General features: G+C 37.9%; 3 protein-coding genes across 3 annotated transcripts; all 3 read left to right on the plus strand.

Annotated features, from left to right (window-relative positions):
* Positions 1–4,069: 4,069 nt before the first annotated feature.
* On the plus strand, positions 4,070–5,651 carry LOC130735815 (protein FD). Its single transcript, XM_057587708.1, has 3 exons — positions 4,070–4,800; positions 4,901–4,978; positions 5,086–5,651. Exons 1-3 carry the CDS (start codon positions 4,294–4,296, stop codon positions 5,155–5,157), a joined length of 657 nt encoding a protein of 218 aa, XP_057443691.1. The 5' UTR covers positions 4,070–4,293; the 3' UTR covers positions 5,158–5,651.
* A 1,538-nt stretch (positions 5,652–7,189) lies between these two features.
* Positions 7,190–9,192, plus strand: LOC130740602 (pentatricopeptide repeat-containing protein At3g51320-like). The gene has a single exon (XM_057593261.1). The coding sequence runs from the start codon at positions 7,331–7,333 to the stop codon at positions 8,906–8,908; it is 1,578 nt and encodes a 525-aa protein (XP_057449244.1). The 5' UTR covers positions 7,190–7,330; the 3' UTR covers positions 8,909–9,192.
* On the plus strand, positions 8,908–10,090 carry LOC130737199 (protein FD-like). The gene is made up of 4 exons (XM_057588957.1): positions 8,908–8,970; positions 9,181–9,522; positions 9,623–9,700; positions 9,808–10,090. Exons 1-4 carry the CDS (start codon positions 8,908–8,910, stop codon positions 9,877–9,879), a joined length of 555 nt encoding a protein of 184 aa, XP_057444940.1. The 3' UTR covers positions 9,880–10,090.
* The last annotated feature ends 2,118 nt before the right edge of the window (positions 10,091–12,208 follow it).

The raw sequence follows: 12,208 nt of genomic DNA on the forward strand, positions 1-12,208 counted from the left end.
GCAGAAGCAACTTTGCCCACTTTTCCTTAGCTAAGGAACCGTAAGGAACCCTGCTCCAATGGGTAAGAAACTGGCCCTTGGTTTCTTAGCACCTCCAACCTGTTAAGAAACCAGCGTTGGAGTTGCTCTGATATACTTTTATGGGAAAATGAGGTAGGAGGGTACAATGACTGAGTGCTATGCTATATTGTTATGGACTTGGGGTACGGTAAAGTAAGTATACGTTTTTTTGACAGATGTCTAGTTCTGAACTAGGCAAGCTAGCTTGTGTTAATGATGTGATATGATTCATGTGAATGGTTGAAATAAATTCAAAAATATTTCTATAAAAAAATTCATGAAAAATAATTTTTTTGTGTTTATGGATATGCTCATTTCAAGACAATCTTGCTCAAATAAAAAACATTCACATTATGGTGAGATTAACTCGATCTTTCAGCGGAAGTTTTTTTCATACATAAGACTTAAAGTCGATACTTAATTTATTTAATGAGATATATTAGCATAAACTCAATACAAAATATAAGTAAATTTCATGTACTAAAGTGATTTGAATTAATTTACCAAGATCAATGATAATTTATTTATCTTAAATTTTTTATTTATATTCCAAGACTAAGCCTATGTTTTGTGTCACTCAATCTGCTATTTGATTTGCGTTAAAATGAAAATGGTGTGTTTTCATGTTTGAATATATTAAACTTATATTCATCTTAACTCACTTTAATCCTATAATTCACGTTGACTTAATTGAACTTAACACTTACTTTTCATTTGGATTAAAATAAAAGTATGTAATCATAAATTACATTAAAACTAACTCACATTGACTAATTATGTTTTACAAATTTGCATTCACCCAAGTTTTAATTGCAAACTAAACTGAAATAGTGAAATCCAACCAATGTTACCCAGCAATGCAATGACAGCAAACACCTCAAAAACACAAACTCCTTACAATCATTAGTACCTCAGAGTAGCAACAATTCTCCTAATAATTAATATTCTCGGCATGCAGGAAAGTCTTTCCGTTCCTTTCCACAACAATGATGTTTGTTTCCACAATGGTGCAAGCAGCCAAAACCAAAGAAATGAGCACCAAATTAAGAAAACAAAGAAATTATTCTATTTTTAATTAGTACAATATATGAAAATAAAATAAACAAACTATTAATCCAATTTTGTTGATGCATGGTACTACTATCTTCGGATCTTGGCTGGCACGCGTGTCACGTGCCAAGATGTCCGTTCGACATGACTACTCAGCCAAACTGCAGAGAGAGAGAGAGAGTTGTGAAATGTAGTAAAGCAACCAAATCATGAAGACTAGTAACAATGACTGTGTTTTTTAATTTAAAAAATGGTAGAATAGATAAAATAAACACTTTCAAACTACTCCCTCCGTTCTTGATTTTTTGTTGTTTTAACTTTGAGTGAATCACCATTTTTGTCCCTAAGAAAGTAAGCGTCGGTCATAGTAGTCCCTAAAATTCATTAATGGTGAAAAAAATCCCTGAAAGTGTTGACGTCGGTCATAGTAGTCCCTATCTATGTTTGGTCGTTAGTCCCTGGGACGGAAAGTGCTCATGTGCCACGTAGGTTTCAATTTAGTCCCCGACGTTATTAATTTAGCCCCTAGGTAATTAAATTTAATCAAAATAATGAGTTAAAATAATAAAATACAAGAATAGAAAATCTTAATTAAAAAAATAAAAAATAAGCCAAATAGGAAATTCTAATAAGCACAAAGATATCTTTGTTTTCCGGTTTTTTTGTTTTTAGAAAAAAAATCTCAAAATAAACAAATTAAATATTTTGTTATTTCTGAAACTCAACTTACTTCAACCTCGTGTAGAACCCAATCCTCCACCCTCCTTCTCCTCCCTCCCCTTGTCCTGAACATTGCATAGAAATCAGATCTGAGGAGCTAAAACCTTTGTCATGCACGGCCTGAAAACAAGGACAACCCCAACCCAACAACAAACCCAGGAACTCGAACCCCACCATTGCAGACCCACCCACATTCGTCACCCTCTCCTCCACTTGCTCTGATTCAGTCCAGAAGGAAGCAAAAAAGAAAGGAGACGAACCAGATCTATAAATGCTCAGGAACATGAAAGCAAAAGACACATTGTAATTCGTAGCCGCCGTCGGCAGTGGAGGGCGAGGTGGCAAGGGGGGAGGATCTGGATTTGGTGTTCAAAGACCCACCCATCGAAACTCCACCCCCACACGGATGACCGCCGCCGCAGAAACCTTCACCGATCTGGTGGGCCTCAATGAAGGTTGCGTCTTTGCAAGATTTTGGTGGTGATTCAGCCATGTTTTCCCAGATCTGGTGTGGCACATCCTGCAAATGTCATGCCTCTCTCTCGAGCCTCGTCCTCTCGATCTCCCTTTCGCCCCACCACCACGTCGTTGCCATGAATTTTCTGGGTGTTGGTGAAGGAGGGTGGGTGATTGCGGTTGCGGGGGGAGGGAGGAGAAAGAGGGGGGGTGGGTAATCTGGGTTGCAGTAGGAAGGGAGGAGAAATAGTACGGTGGGTGATTTGGTTGAAGATGATGATATTTAAAAAAAAAAAATTTCAGAAAATAAAAAGAAAACAATATTTTGATTTTTCAAAAAATAGAAATTACCTGGTACCTGCTTATTTTTTATTTTTTTAATTAATATTTTCTATTTTTGTATTTTTATTTTTTAACTCATTATTTTAATTAAATTTAATTACCTAGGGACTAAATTGATAATGTCGGCGACCAAATTGAAACCCACGTGGCACATAACTTGACACATGGGCATTTTCCGTCCCAGGGACTAACGCTCAAACATAGACAGGGACTACTATGACCGACGTCAACACTTTCAGGGATTTTTTTCACCATTAATAATTTTTAGGGACTACTATGACCGACGCTTACTTTCTTAGGGACCAAAATGGTGATTCACTCTTTAACTTTTGGTCTAATTTTCAAAACTTTTGTTGTTTTATAAAACTCAATGCATTTTTTCTCAATTTATTTCATGTATACCCTTATTTAATACTATATCTCTCACTTACCACCTCATATTTTCACCAATTAAAATCATAACAAGTTTTTTAATCAATAACTATTATTCTCTTTCTTCACTTTAACTCAACATTAAATAAGAGTGTTTATGTCAACAAATATATCAATAATTGCACTCTTAAACAATGTGTATAACTTTAAACAACAAAAGATTAGGAACGAAGGGAGTATTAGGCAGAGTGTTAGTGGCATACATGGCTCACTCCTATGGAAGCGGTGGGAGATCTCCCTGGAGAGGGTTGTCCATCCTCTAAGATTTTAGTTACCCCGTAAGATTGGAACCCTTAACCTATAAAAATGTGAGAGTTACATCCATAATCTAAAATTAGTTGTGTGAACCCATATCGACATTAACCATTAACCATGATTGTTTTATATATACTAACTTACTAAGTAATGGATAATTATTTGTTGACACCTCATTTTTGAGGTGGAATGAAGTGGAGGAGGAGAGAGATAGGAAGAAATGAAAAAAGTAAGAGAGAAGAAGTATAAGAGCATCTCCAATGCTAGTTCTTATTTCTTAGTTCTTAGCACTATTCATGTGGGCCCGTATTGCCACATGTGTTTAAGTAACTCTCAAGTAATTTTGCTCTAACCATGAGTTCTTAGTTCTTACTACTATTCATTTGGTCCCACCAACCACATTATTTATATTTTTTTTTCCATAAAGTAATAAAACAAAACTCATAAAATAATAAAGTAATTTGGATGAGAGAGAAATAATTAATATTTTAAGCTAAGAAATCAAAAAGCAAAACATCTTATATAAGAACGGAGTTCTTAATTTTAAAAACTAAGGAGTCCATGTCAGCACCTCCAATGGTAAAGTTCTTAGTTCTTAATTCTTAACTCCAAAATAAGAACTAAGAACCTTACATTGGAGATGCTCTAAGATGTGATAAATGATAAGAGGAGAGAGATAGAGATAAAAATAGGTGGAAATAAAGTGTATAAAAAAGGAGGTGTGTATATATCATTGTTGGCTAAGTAATAGTCATCTACCCTCCTCACCTCTCTCTCTCTCTTTGCCCTCCTATCTATGACTATCCCTTCAAATCCTACCCATCTTTGTAACACTGCACTATTTCACCAAATGTCACTCACCACTCATCATCAAATAGAGCCTCAATCTCAAATTCAATAGAGGAGTCTCTTCTTTTTCTTCTCTCTGTCATCATCTTCAACCTACTATCTCTTCGAAGAAGCACCAGAAAACGATCAATGGAAGAGGTTTGGAAAGACATAAACCTTGCTTCCTTGAATGACCACAACACTCACCCCTCCACAACCCATTCCACCTTTGGGGGTGCAATCTTTCAGGACTTTCTTGGTGGACACTTTCCACCAAACACCACCGTCTCTTCTTCCTCTCTTTCTGCTTCTCCACAAAGCACCTCTCTGTATTCCCCTGCTCCACCACTCGTCACCGCTCTCAGCTTGAACTCTCGCCCTGACTTCGCGTTTGATCCTCTCAGGCCCAACAACAAATCACAGTTACCGCAACCCCTTCACCACCACCACCACCCTCCCTCAAAGCCTTCTTCCCCTTGTTTCCCCATTAATCCACCTCCACCTTTCGACAACCACCTCCCCTTCACTTCCCCACTACCCTGTTTTGGAAGCAACAAGAGGTTCGCTGAACCTGCTGATTACGGCCTCGGGGACAGACGAAACAAGCGTATGATCAAGAATCGTGAGTCTGCTGCACGATCAAGGGCTAGAAAGCAGGTAAAGATTCCATTTACATACATTGTTTTGAACTTGAAAAATTCCATGTTATTTTGTCATTTTCGGTAATGTGACTCTGTTTTTTTGTTGTTGTTTTCAGGCTTACACAAATGAGCTGAAGCATAAAGTTGATCATTTGCTGGAAGAAAATGCAAGGCTCAAAAGACAGCAACAAGAGGTAGTAACTGTAGTACTTTGTTTTTGTTAGTTAATTGTTACTTGTTATTACACATAAATAGCAATAGACAATGTTTCATTCTTTTGTGTAACTACTTGTTATTGCAGTTGTGGGAAGCTGCAGCGGGTCAACAAAAGAAGAAGAGCAACCTATACCGATCAGCTACAGCTCCATTTTGAGAAGTATCTAGTGGTGATACACCTGAAGATCTTACCCATTGTGTTTTGTTTGTGTGGTTGTGACTCATCCACCTTTTAGTTAATTAATCTAACTTCCTTTTTTAGATAGTGGTGCTTTGGGGATGAATAGATCTATATAAGGGAAGAATCGATAAAGTGCTTTTTTTTGTATGGGGACCTAATGATAATTTTGATGGGTGCATTGTTTTCCTTGTTTAGATGTTGTGGATTCTTTGTCGTTTGGGGAAAGTGAATGAGTGAATGGGGTAGAAGATTGATAATGGTAGGGAAGGGAATAGTCAAGAGCAGTGTTATCAGACTCGGACCGGTGATCGACTCGGTCGAGGTACTGGGTCAATGAGTCAATGGTTCAACCACTGGGTCACTGGTTGAACCGTTTAACTCGGTCGATACTAAAAAAATTAAAAAAAATTCATAATACCATAATAAAATGTCACAAAATACCATACACACAAAAGCAATAAGGAATTTTTTACCACAACAAAATGTCACAACTCACAAATAACTAAAATAAGTTTTAAACATCATCAAACAACATCGACCGGTTCGAGCCGAGTAATCATCTCTTTATCTCAATCTTCTTCACGCTTCTTCTTCTTTTTTTGGAAAATCACCGCCACCATGGCCTTCCTTTCTCATATTCTTCTAGCAAATCACCACCACCATGGCCTTTCTTCTTCATCTCCCTGATCCCCTATGTCTTGCACATGACGTGAGCTCCAAGAGCAACCCAGAAGCTTCGAATTGGAACCCAGATCTCGCGATTTGGGTTTAGGGTTTCTCTGATTTATATTTACTCCATGCTCATGCTCATGTTGTTCTCTGATATTCAGATCTAGGGCTGTGTTGGCTTGCTGTATTTGTGATGTTTCAGTGTGTATGCGCAGAAACAAAAGTGAGAAATTGGGAAAACAGTGAAATTTGGTCCTAAAATTGGAACCCATCCCTAAAGGGTTTCGATAAATTGTTCGAAAACGGTGAAAAGCGAGTTAATCTCCAAGAAGCTCGATAATCTCCTTTGTTTTGTTTTCCCTATGCTTCTTTCTTTCCTGTGAGCGTGTTTTGTTTTCTTCAGATTTTTTTGTTTTCATTTTAATTGCCCCACCCAATGTGTCATGTTTAAAATTTCACGCAGGAACCTCTCTAACCAAATCAGCAATAAACTTACTAGATTGCATGATTTGAAAAGCACCTACTAACTAAGTTTGGATTGAAATCACAAGAAGATGGAGAAGATGAAGATGACCGGTGCTTTAATTCATGAAAGATAAAAGATAAAATTAGAAATTATGTATTTTTTTTAATTAATAAGATAAAGAATATTACATTTTTGTCCTTTTACCATCCATTCAATCCTAACCGTTCAATTAAAGATTCTTAGAATATTCTTTAATCTAACGGTGCTTAAATGTGGTGCACCGGTGGACCAAAAAAAAAACTCGCCCACCCTAGTGGGCACCTATAGCATCGTCTTTAGCTTGTTGAGTATATTGAGTATATGAGGTTTGAGTTGCGTGGGATGTGAGTTCAAGGTACAATAAAGAATTCAAGAGACCATTGGACTGTTTCCCTCTAGGGGCTCGACGATGCTGATCTAACAATGTACATGGAGACTGGAGTATGTTTGTGGCGTCTCCTGTGAGCGATGTTGCTTCCCTTTAGGTAGAGAGTCATTGAGTTTTGGAGAAAGAAGTGTCTTGATATTGAAGATGTCAAGTAATGTTGGTGGTGACAACCAGTGGTAAAATTACCTATTTGTCAATATCAATATGACTGATCGTTGTTATACATAATCGACAACGTATTTGTGTTTGACATGTAGCTTGTGCATAATTTTTCAAAGTAAATAGATTTGATTAACACGAAAAAAAAACTAAAAGGAATGAAATCACATGTACTCTAAACTAAGATAGTACCTTAAATAATTTCAAAAAAAAAAAAGATAGTACCTTAAATGGAACTAATCCTTTTATTTAAAAATTAGGTTGAAATTATTTTAAAATTAAGCCTAGATTAACGCCCAGTAATTTTACATTTGGACTTAAACACTAGGGTGTGCTCGCTCAGGAAACTCAAACAGAGAGAGAGCATGTTCGTCAATGGCGATTAAGCGCCGGAGCTCATCACTTCGTCGAACACAACCTCCAAATGAATGGCCAGAGTCTCCACCCGTCAACTCCTTCCCTTCCGAACCACCCTTCATCCCCGCCCCACCACCACCACCACCGTCACTCACACTCTCCCTAACACCACTCCTCCTCCTCCTTCTGAAACCGACGGAAAACCACCACCCTTCACCCGACACCACTTCCAAACGCTTCTTCAATCCTCTTGCCAAACCCCTCGCCACCTCCTTCAAATCCAAGCCCTTCTCATCACCACAACTCTTGCCCGTATACCCTTCTTGGCACGAACCCTTCTCAGCCGCGCTTCCAATCTATGCGGCGTCGATTTCACCCTTTTGATCTTCCGCTACTTCAACAATCCCTTGGATACTTTCTGCGTCAACACGGTGATAAGCGCTTATTGCAAAAGCCATGACCCCCACTTAGCTCAGGTTTTCTACTTTCGCTCTCTGAGGTTTCGCTTCTTTCCCAATAGCTACACCTTCGTGCCGCTCATTGGCTCTTGCGGTAACACGGGTTGCATTGTTTCTGGGCGGAAGTGTCACGCTCAGGTAATCAAGAATGGGTTTGACTCTGTGTTGCCGGTGCAGAATTCTTTGATTCATATGTATGCGGATTGTGGGGATGTTCAGGTTGCTAGGGTGCTCTTTGACAGCATGTTGGCCCGGGATTTGGCTTCGTGGAATTCAATGGTTGATGGGTATTTGGAGGCTGGTGACTTAAGTAGTGCACACGCACTGTTTGATGTAATGCCTGATAAGAATTTGGTCACTTGGAATATTATGATTAGTGGGTTTTTGAAGGCGAGGAACCCTGGTTATGCGTTGAAGTTGTTCCGGGAAATGGGGAGTGTAGGATTGAAAGGCAATGCTACGACTATGGTATGTGTGGTCACGGCTTGTGGGAGGTCGGCTAGGCTGAAGGAAGGAAGATCAGTTCATGGGAGCATAATCAGGATGTTTTCGAGGTCAAGTTTGATTCTCGATACGGCTTTGATAGATATGTATTGTAAATGCAGGAGGGTGGAGTTGGCGACTAGAGTGTTTGAAAGAATGACAAACCGGAATTTGGTGTCGTGGAATGCAATGATCTTGGGGCATTGCATTCATGGGAGTCCTGAAGATGGACTGAGCCTGTTTGATGAAATGGTTGGGATGGACAAGGTGAAAGGGGAAGTTGAGATTGATGAGAGTCCATGTGCAGATAGAGGTGTGGTAAGGTTACAACCTGATGAAGTAACCTTCATTGGGATACTTTGTGCCTGTGCTAGGGCAGAGTTGTTGGCTGAGGGCAGGTCTTACTTCAAACAAATGACTGACGTATTTGGTTTGAAGCCCAATTTTGCTCATTTATGGTGCATGGCTAATCTGCTTGCAAATGCAGGGCTTGTTGATGAGGCAGAAAAGTGTCTGCGGAACATGGCAAAATTTGATGGGGATATGTCACGAGAGTCCGCAGAAAAGTGTCTGCGGAACATGGCTATTCTCCACAGAAAATGTCTTATGGCCTCAAAGGAGGGTAGAATTCGAACGTTACCTTCTAATTCACCTACAGACCCTCGAGCTCCTTCCTCCATAGTTAGCCTGGAATGCTCAGTTAAGTGATGGGCCACATTCACAGATCGTGTTTCTTTGTCGCGACCATTGCGTTGGGGACAAGTAGCTGTGTATCAAATAGGTTGGGTTACCTTCGGTTGATCTGATATGAGAAAAGGAGAAGACATTCCGCTAGAGGGGCTGGCTAAGACATCGCTCACTGGGACTGCCTCTAGTTCAGACACATAGATCTCACACTCAGACACGAGAGACTCTGGCTCAACAAGGAAGGCAGTCAACTTAGGCAAGAGAAGTTAGTGAAGCAGAAAAAGGATTTTTAGAAAAGCACCTCTCTGTATTCCCCTGCTCCACCACTCGTCACCGCTCTCAGCTTGAACTCTCGCCCTGACTTCGCGTTTGATCCTCTCAGGCCCAACAACAAATCACAGTTACCGCAACCCCTTCACCACCACCACCACCCTCCCTCAAAGCCTTCTTCCCCTTGTTTCCCCATTAATCCACCTCCACCTTTCGACAACCACCTCCCCTTCACTTCCCCACTACCCTGTTTTGGAAGCAACAAGAGGTTCGCTGAACCTGCTGATTACGGCCTCGGGGACAGACGAAACAAGCGTATGATCAAGAATCGTGAGTCTGCTGCACGATCAAGGGCTAGAAAGCAGGTAAAGATTCCATTTACATACATTGTTTTGAACTTGAAAAATTCCATGTTATTTTGTCATTTTCTGTAATGTGACTCTGTTTTTTTGTTGTTGTTTTCAGGCTTACACAAATGCGCTGAAGCATAAAGTTGATCATTTGCTGGAAGAAAATGCAAGGCTCAAAAGACAGCAACAAGAGGTAGTAACTGTAGTACTTTGTTTTTGTTAGTTAATTGTTACTTGTTATTACACATAAATAGCAATAGACAATGTTTCATTCTTTTGTGTAACTACTTGTTATTGCAGTTGTGGGAAGCTGCAGCGGGTCAACAAAAGAAGAAGAGCAACCTATACCGATCAGCTACAGCTCCATTTTGAGAAGTATCTAGTGGTGATACACCTGAAGATCTTACCCATTGTGTTTTGTTTGTGTGGTTGTGACTCATCCACCTTTTAGTTAATTAATCTAACTTCCTTTTTTAGATAGTGGTGCTTTGGGGATGAATAGATCTATATAAGGGAAGAATCGATAAAGTGCTTTTTTTTTGTATGGGGACCTAATGATAATTTTGATGGGTGCATTGTTTTCCTTGTTTAGATGTTGTGGATTCTTTGTCGTTTGGGGAAAGTGAATGAGTGAATGGGGTAGAAGATTGATAATGGTAGGGAAGGGAATAGTCAAGAGCAGTGTTATCAGACTCGGACCGGTGATCGACTCGGTCGAGGTACTGGGTCAATGAGTCAATGGTTCAACCACTGGGTCACTGGTTGAACCGTTTAACTCGGTCGATACTAAAAAAATTTAAAAAAATTCATAATACCATAATAAAATGTCACAAAATACCATACACACAAAAGCAATAAGGAATTTTTTACCACAACAAAATGTCACAACTCACAAATAACTAAAATAAGTTTTAAACATCATCAAACAACATCGATTTTACGCTTTAATCACAACAAAAAGCGTATAAACAAGTTTAAAACAGAATCAACAACTAAGATCTTGTACATCATAAGCTAACAAATGATATATACACATGAAACAACTTGTATATAATCCAGTTTCTGATTAATGCTAGCTAAAAGGATTATCAATTTTTCAATTTTTTACAACACCAAAGCTTGTTATTCATATTCTTTAATTTGTCCTCAAAGAAACGACAAGAAGACTTTGCAAAGAAATTATATAGAACAACTTGACTCATTCTATATTAAAAAATTAAAAGAATTAATAATACTAACTAACATTAATTAATAACTTCATAATAAAAACACACAAATAATTATTTTAACTTATTGTTAAATAACGTTTTTGAAACAATTGTTAAATAACGTTAAGAAATAGTTATTGTTAAATTACTTAAATATATATATAAGTAATTATTATAATGGTTGGGTTGTGTTTTAGTTATTTTGTGTAACACTAATTTCGTTCAAAAAAAAACTAATGTTTACTTGTCAAAGATTTGTATAGTATTATTTTTGTTTATATAAATATAATTAATTGTAACCATTATATCAAAACACTTGTCTAGCCTAGTGGTAAGGTTCACAGCATTGAATCTTGAGGGAATGGGTTCGAATCCAAGCTAGACTCTTTTTCAAATTTTTTCCGCAACTAATAAATGCTAAGAAAAAAAAGGGCTCTGTTCAAAAAAAAATACAGGGGAAAAAAAAGGCCCGTTAATACAGGGAAAAAAAAAGGCCCGTTCTAAGAAAAAAAAAGGTAAAAAAAATACAGGCCCGTTCTAAGAAAAAAAAAGGTGCTCTGTTAAAAAAAAAGGCCGGTTCAACCGAGACCGGCCGAGTCTCCGGTTTAATCATAAAAACCGGCCGAGTTGACCGGTTCACACCGGGCGGCTTGCATGGCCGATCTAATGCTCGGCTCGAACCGGTCTAGGGTCCGGTTCCCGGTTCAACCGGTCGAACCGGCCGGTTCGAGCCGAGTTTTATAACTATGGTCAAGAGTGCGACTTTAAAGGGGAGCCTCTCTTTAATCTGGAGGGATTTTATTAGAAAGGACGTTTTGTTCTTTCCCCAATTATCGCAATGGCCAGTAGTGAGTACTGAGTAATCATCTCTTTTTTCGTGAAAGAGAAAAAGGAAAAAAGAACAATAATTAAAGTGAGCTAATTTTGTTACTCCCTTCATTCCTGATTTTTTGTTGTTTAAACTTTTGGTTTAAATTTTAAAACTTTTGTTTTTTACAAACTCAATGCATTTTTTCTCAATTTATTCCATGTAATGTATACCTTTATTTAATATTATATCTTTTACTTATCATCTCTTATTTTATTTTCACCAATTAAAATCATAAAAAGTTTTTTAACCAATAACTATCATTCTCTTTCTTTACTTTAACTCAACATTAAATAAGAGTGTTTATGTCAACAAATATATTAATAATTGCACTCTTAAACAATGTGCATAACCTTAAACAACAAAAGATTATGAACTGAGGGAGTAGTTATTTAGTGTGTTTTTTAACGCAAATAAAATTTCATATATTTTAATACACTAAATATAGAAATTATAATTTGTCATGTTAACTTTGATATTTGATATCCGGAACAGATAAGAAAAAATTTAGCACATTAGCTTTAACATTGATGTATGTCTGAGTTTAATAAAAATCTAAACCCACATAATTTAGAAGGAAATTAGTTCTCGTGGTGAACTCACGGACATTAAGTTAAAAACAAGA

Source organism: Lotus japonicus, chromosome 2, assembly GCF_012489685.1.
Source record: "Lotus japonicus ecotype B-129 chromosome 2, LjGifu_v1.2".
Taxonomy (NCBI): Eukaryota; Viridiplantae; Streptophyta; class Magnoliopsida; order Fabales; family Fabaceae; genus Lotus; species Lotus japonicus.

Excerpts from the sequence above, each read along its gene's own strand:
- LOC130735815 (XM_057587708.1), top strand. The coding sequence starts at position 4,294 with ATGGAAGAGGTTTGGAAAGACATAAACCTTGCTTCCTTGAATGACCAC. Across the intron at positions 4,801-4,900 it reads GATCAAGGGCTAGAAAGCAG|GCTTACACAAATGAGCTGAA; the intron begins GTAAAGATTCCA and ends TGTTGTTTTCAG. Across the intron at positions 4,979-5,085 it reads TCAAAAGACAGCAACAAGAG|TTGTGGGAAGCTGCAGCGGG; the intron begins GTAGTAACTGTA and ends TTGTTATTGCAG.
- LOC130740602 (XM_057593261.1), top strand. The coding sequence starts at position 7,331 with ATGGCCAGAGTCTCCACCCGTCAACTCCTTCCCTTCCGAACCACCCTT.
- LOC130737199 (XM_057588957.1), top strand. The coding sequence starts at position 8,908 with ATGGGCCACATTCACAGATCGTGTTTCTTTGTCGCGACCATTGCGTTG. Across the intron at positions 9,523-9,622 it reads GATCAAGGGCTAGAAAGCAG|GCTTACACAAATGCGCTGAA; the intron begins GTAAAGATTCCA and ends TGTTGTTTTCAG. Across the intron at positions 9,701-9,807 it reads TCAAAAGACAGCAACAAGAG|TTGTGGGAAGCTGCAGCGGG; the intron begins GTAGTAACTGTA and ends TTGTTATTGCAG.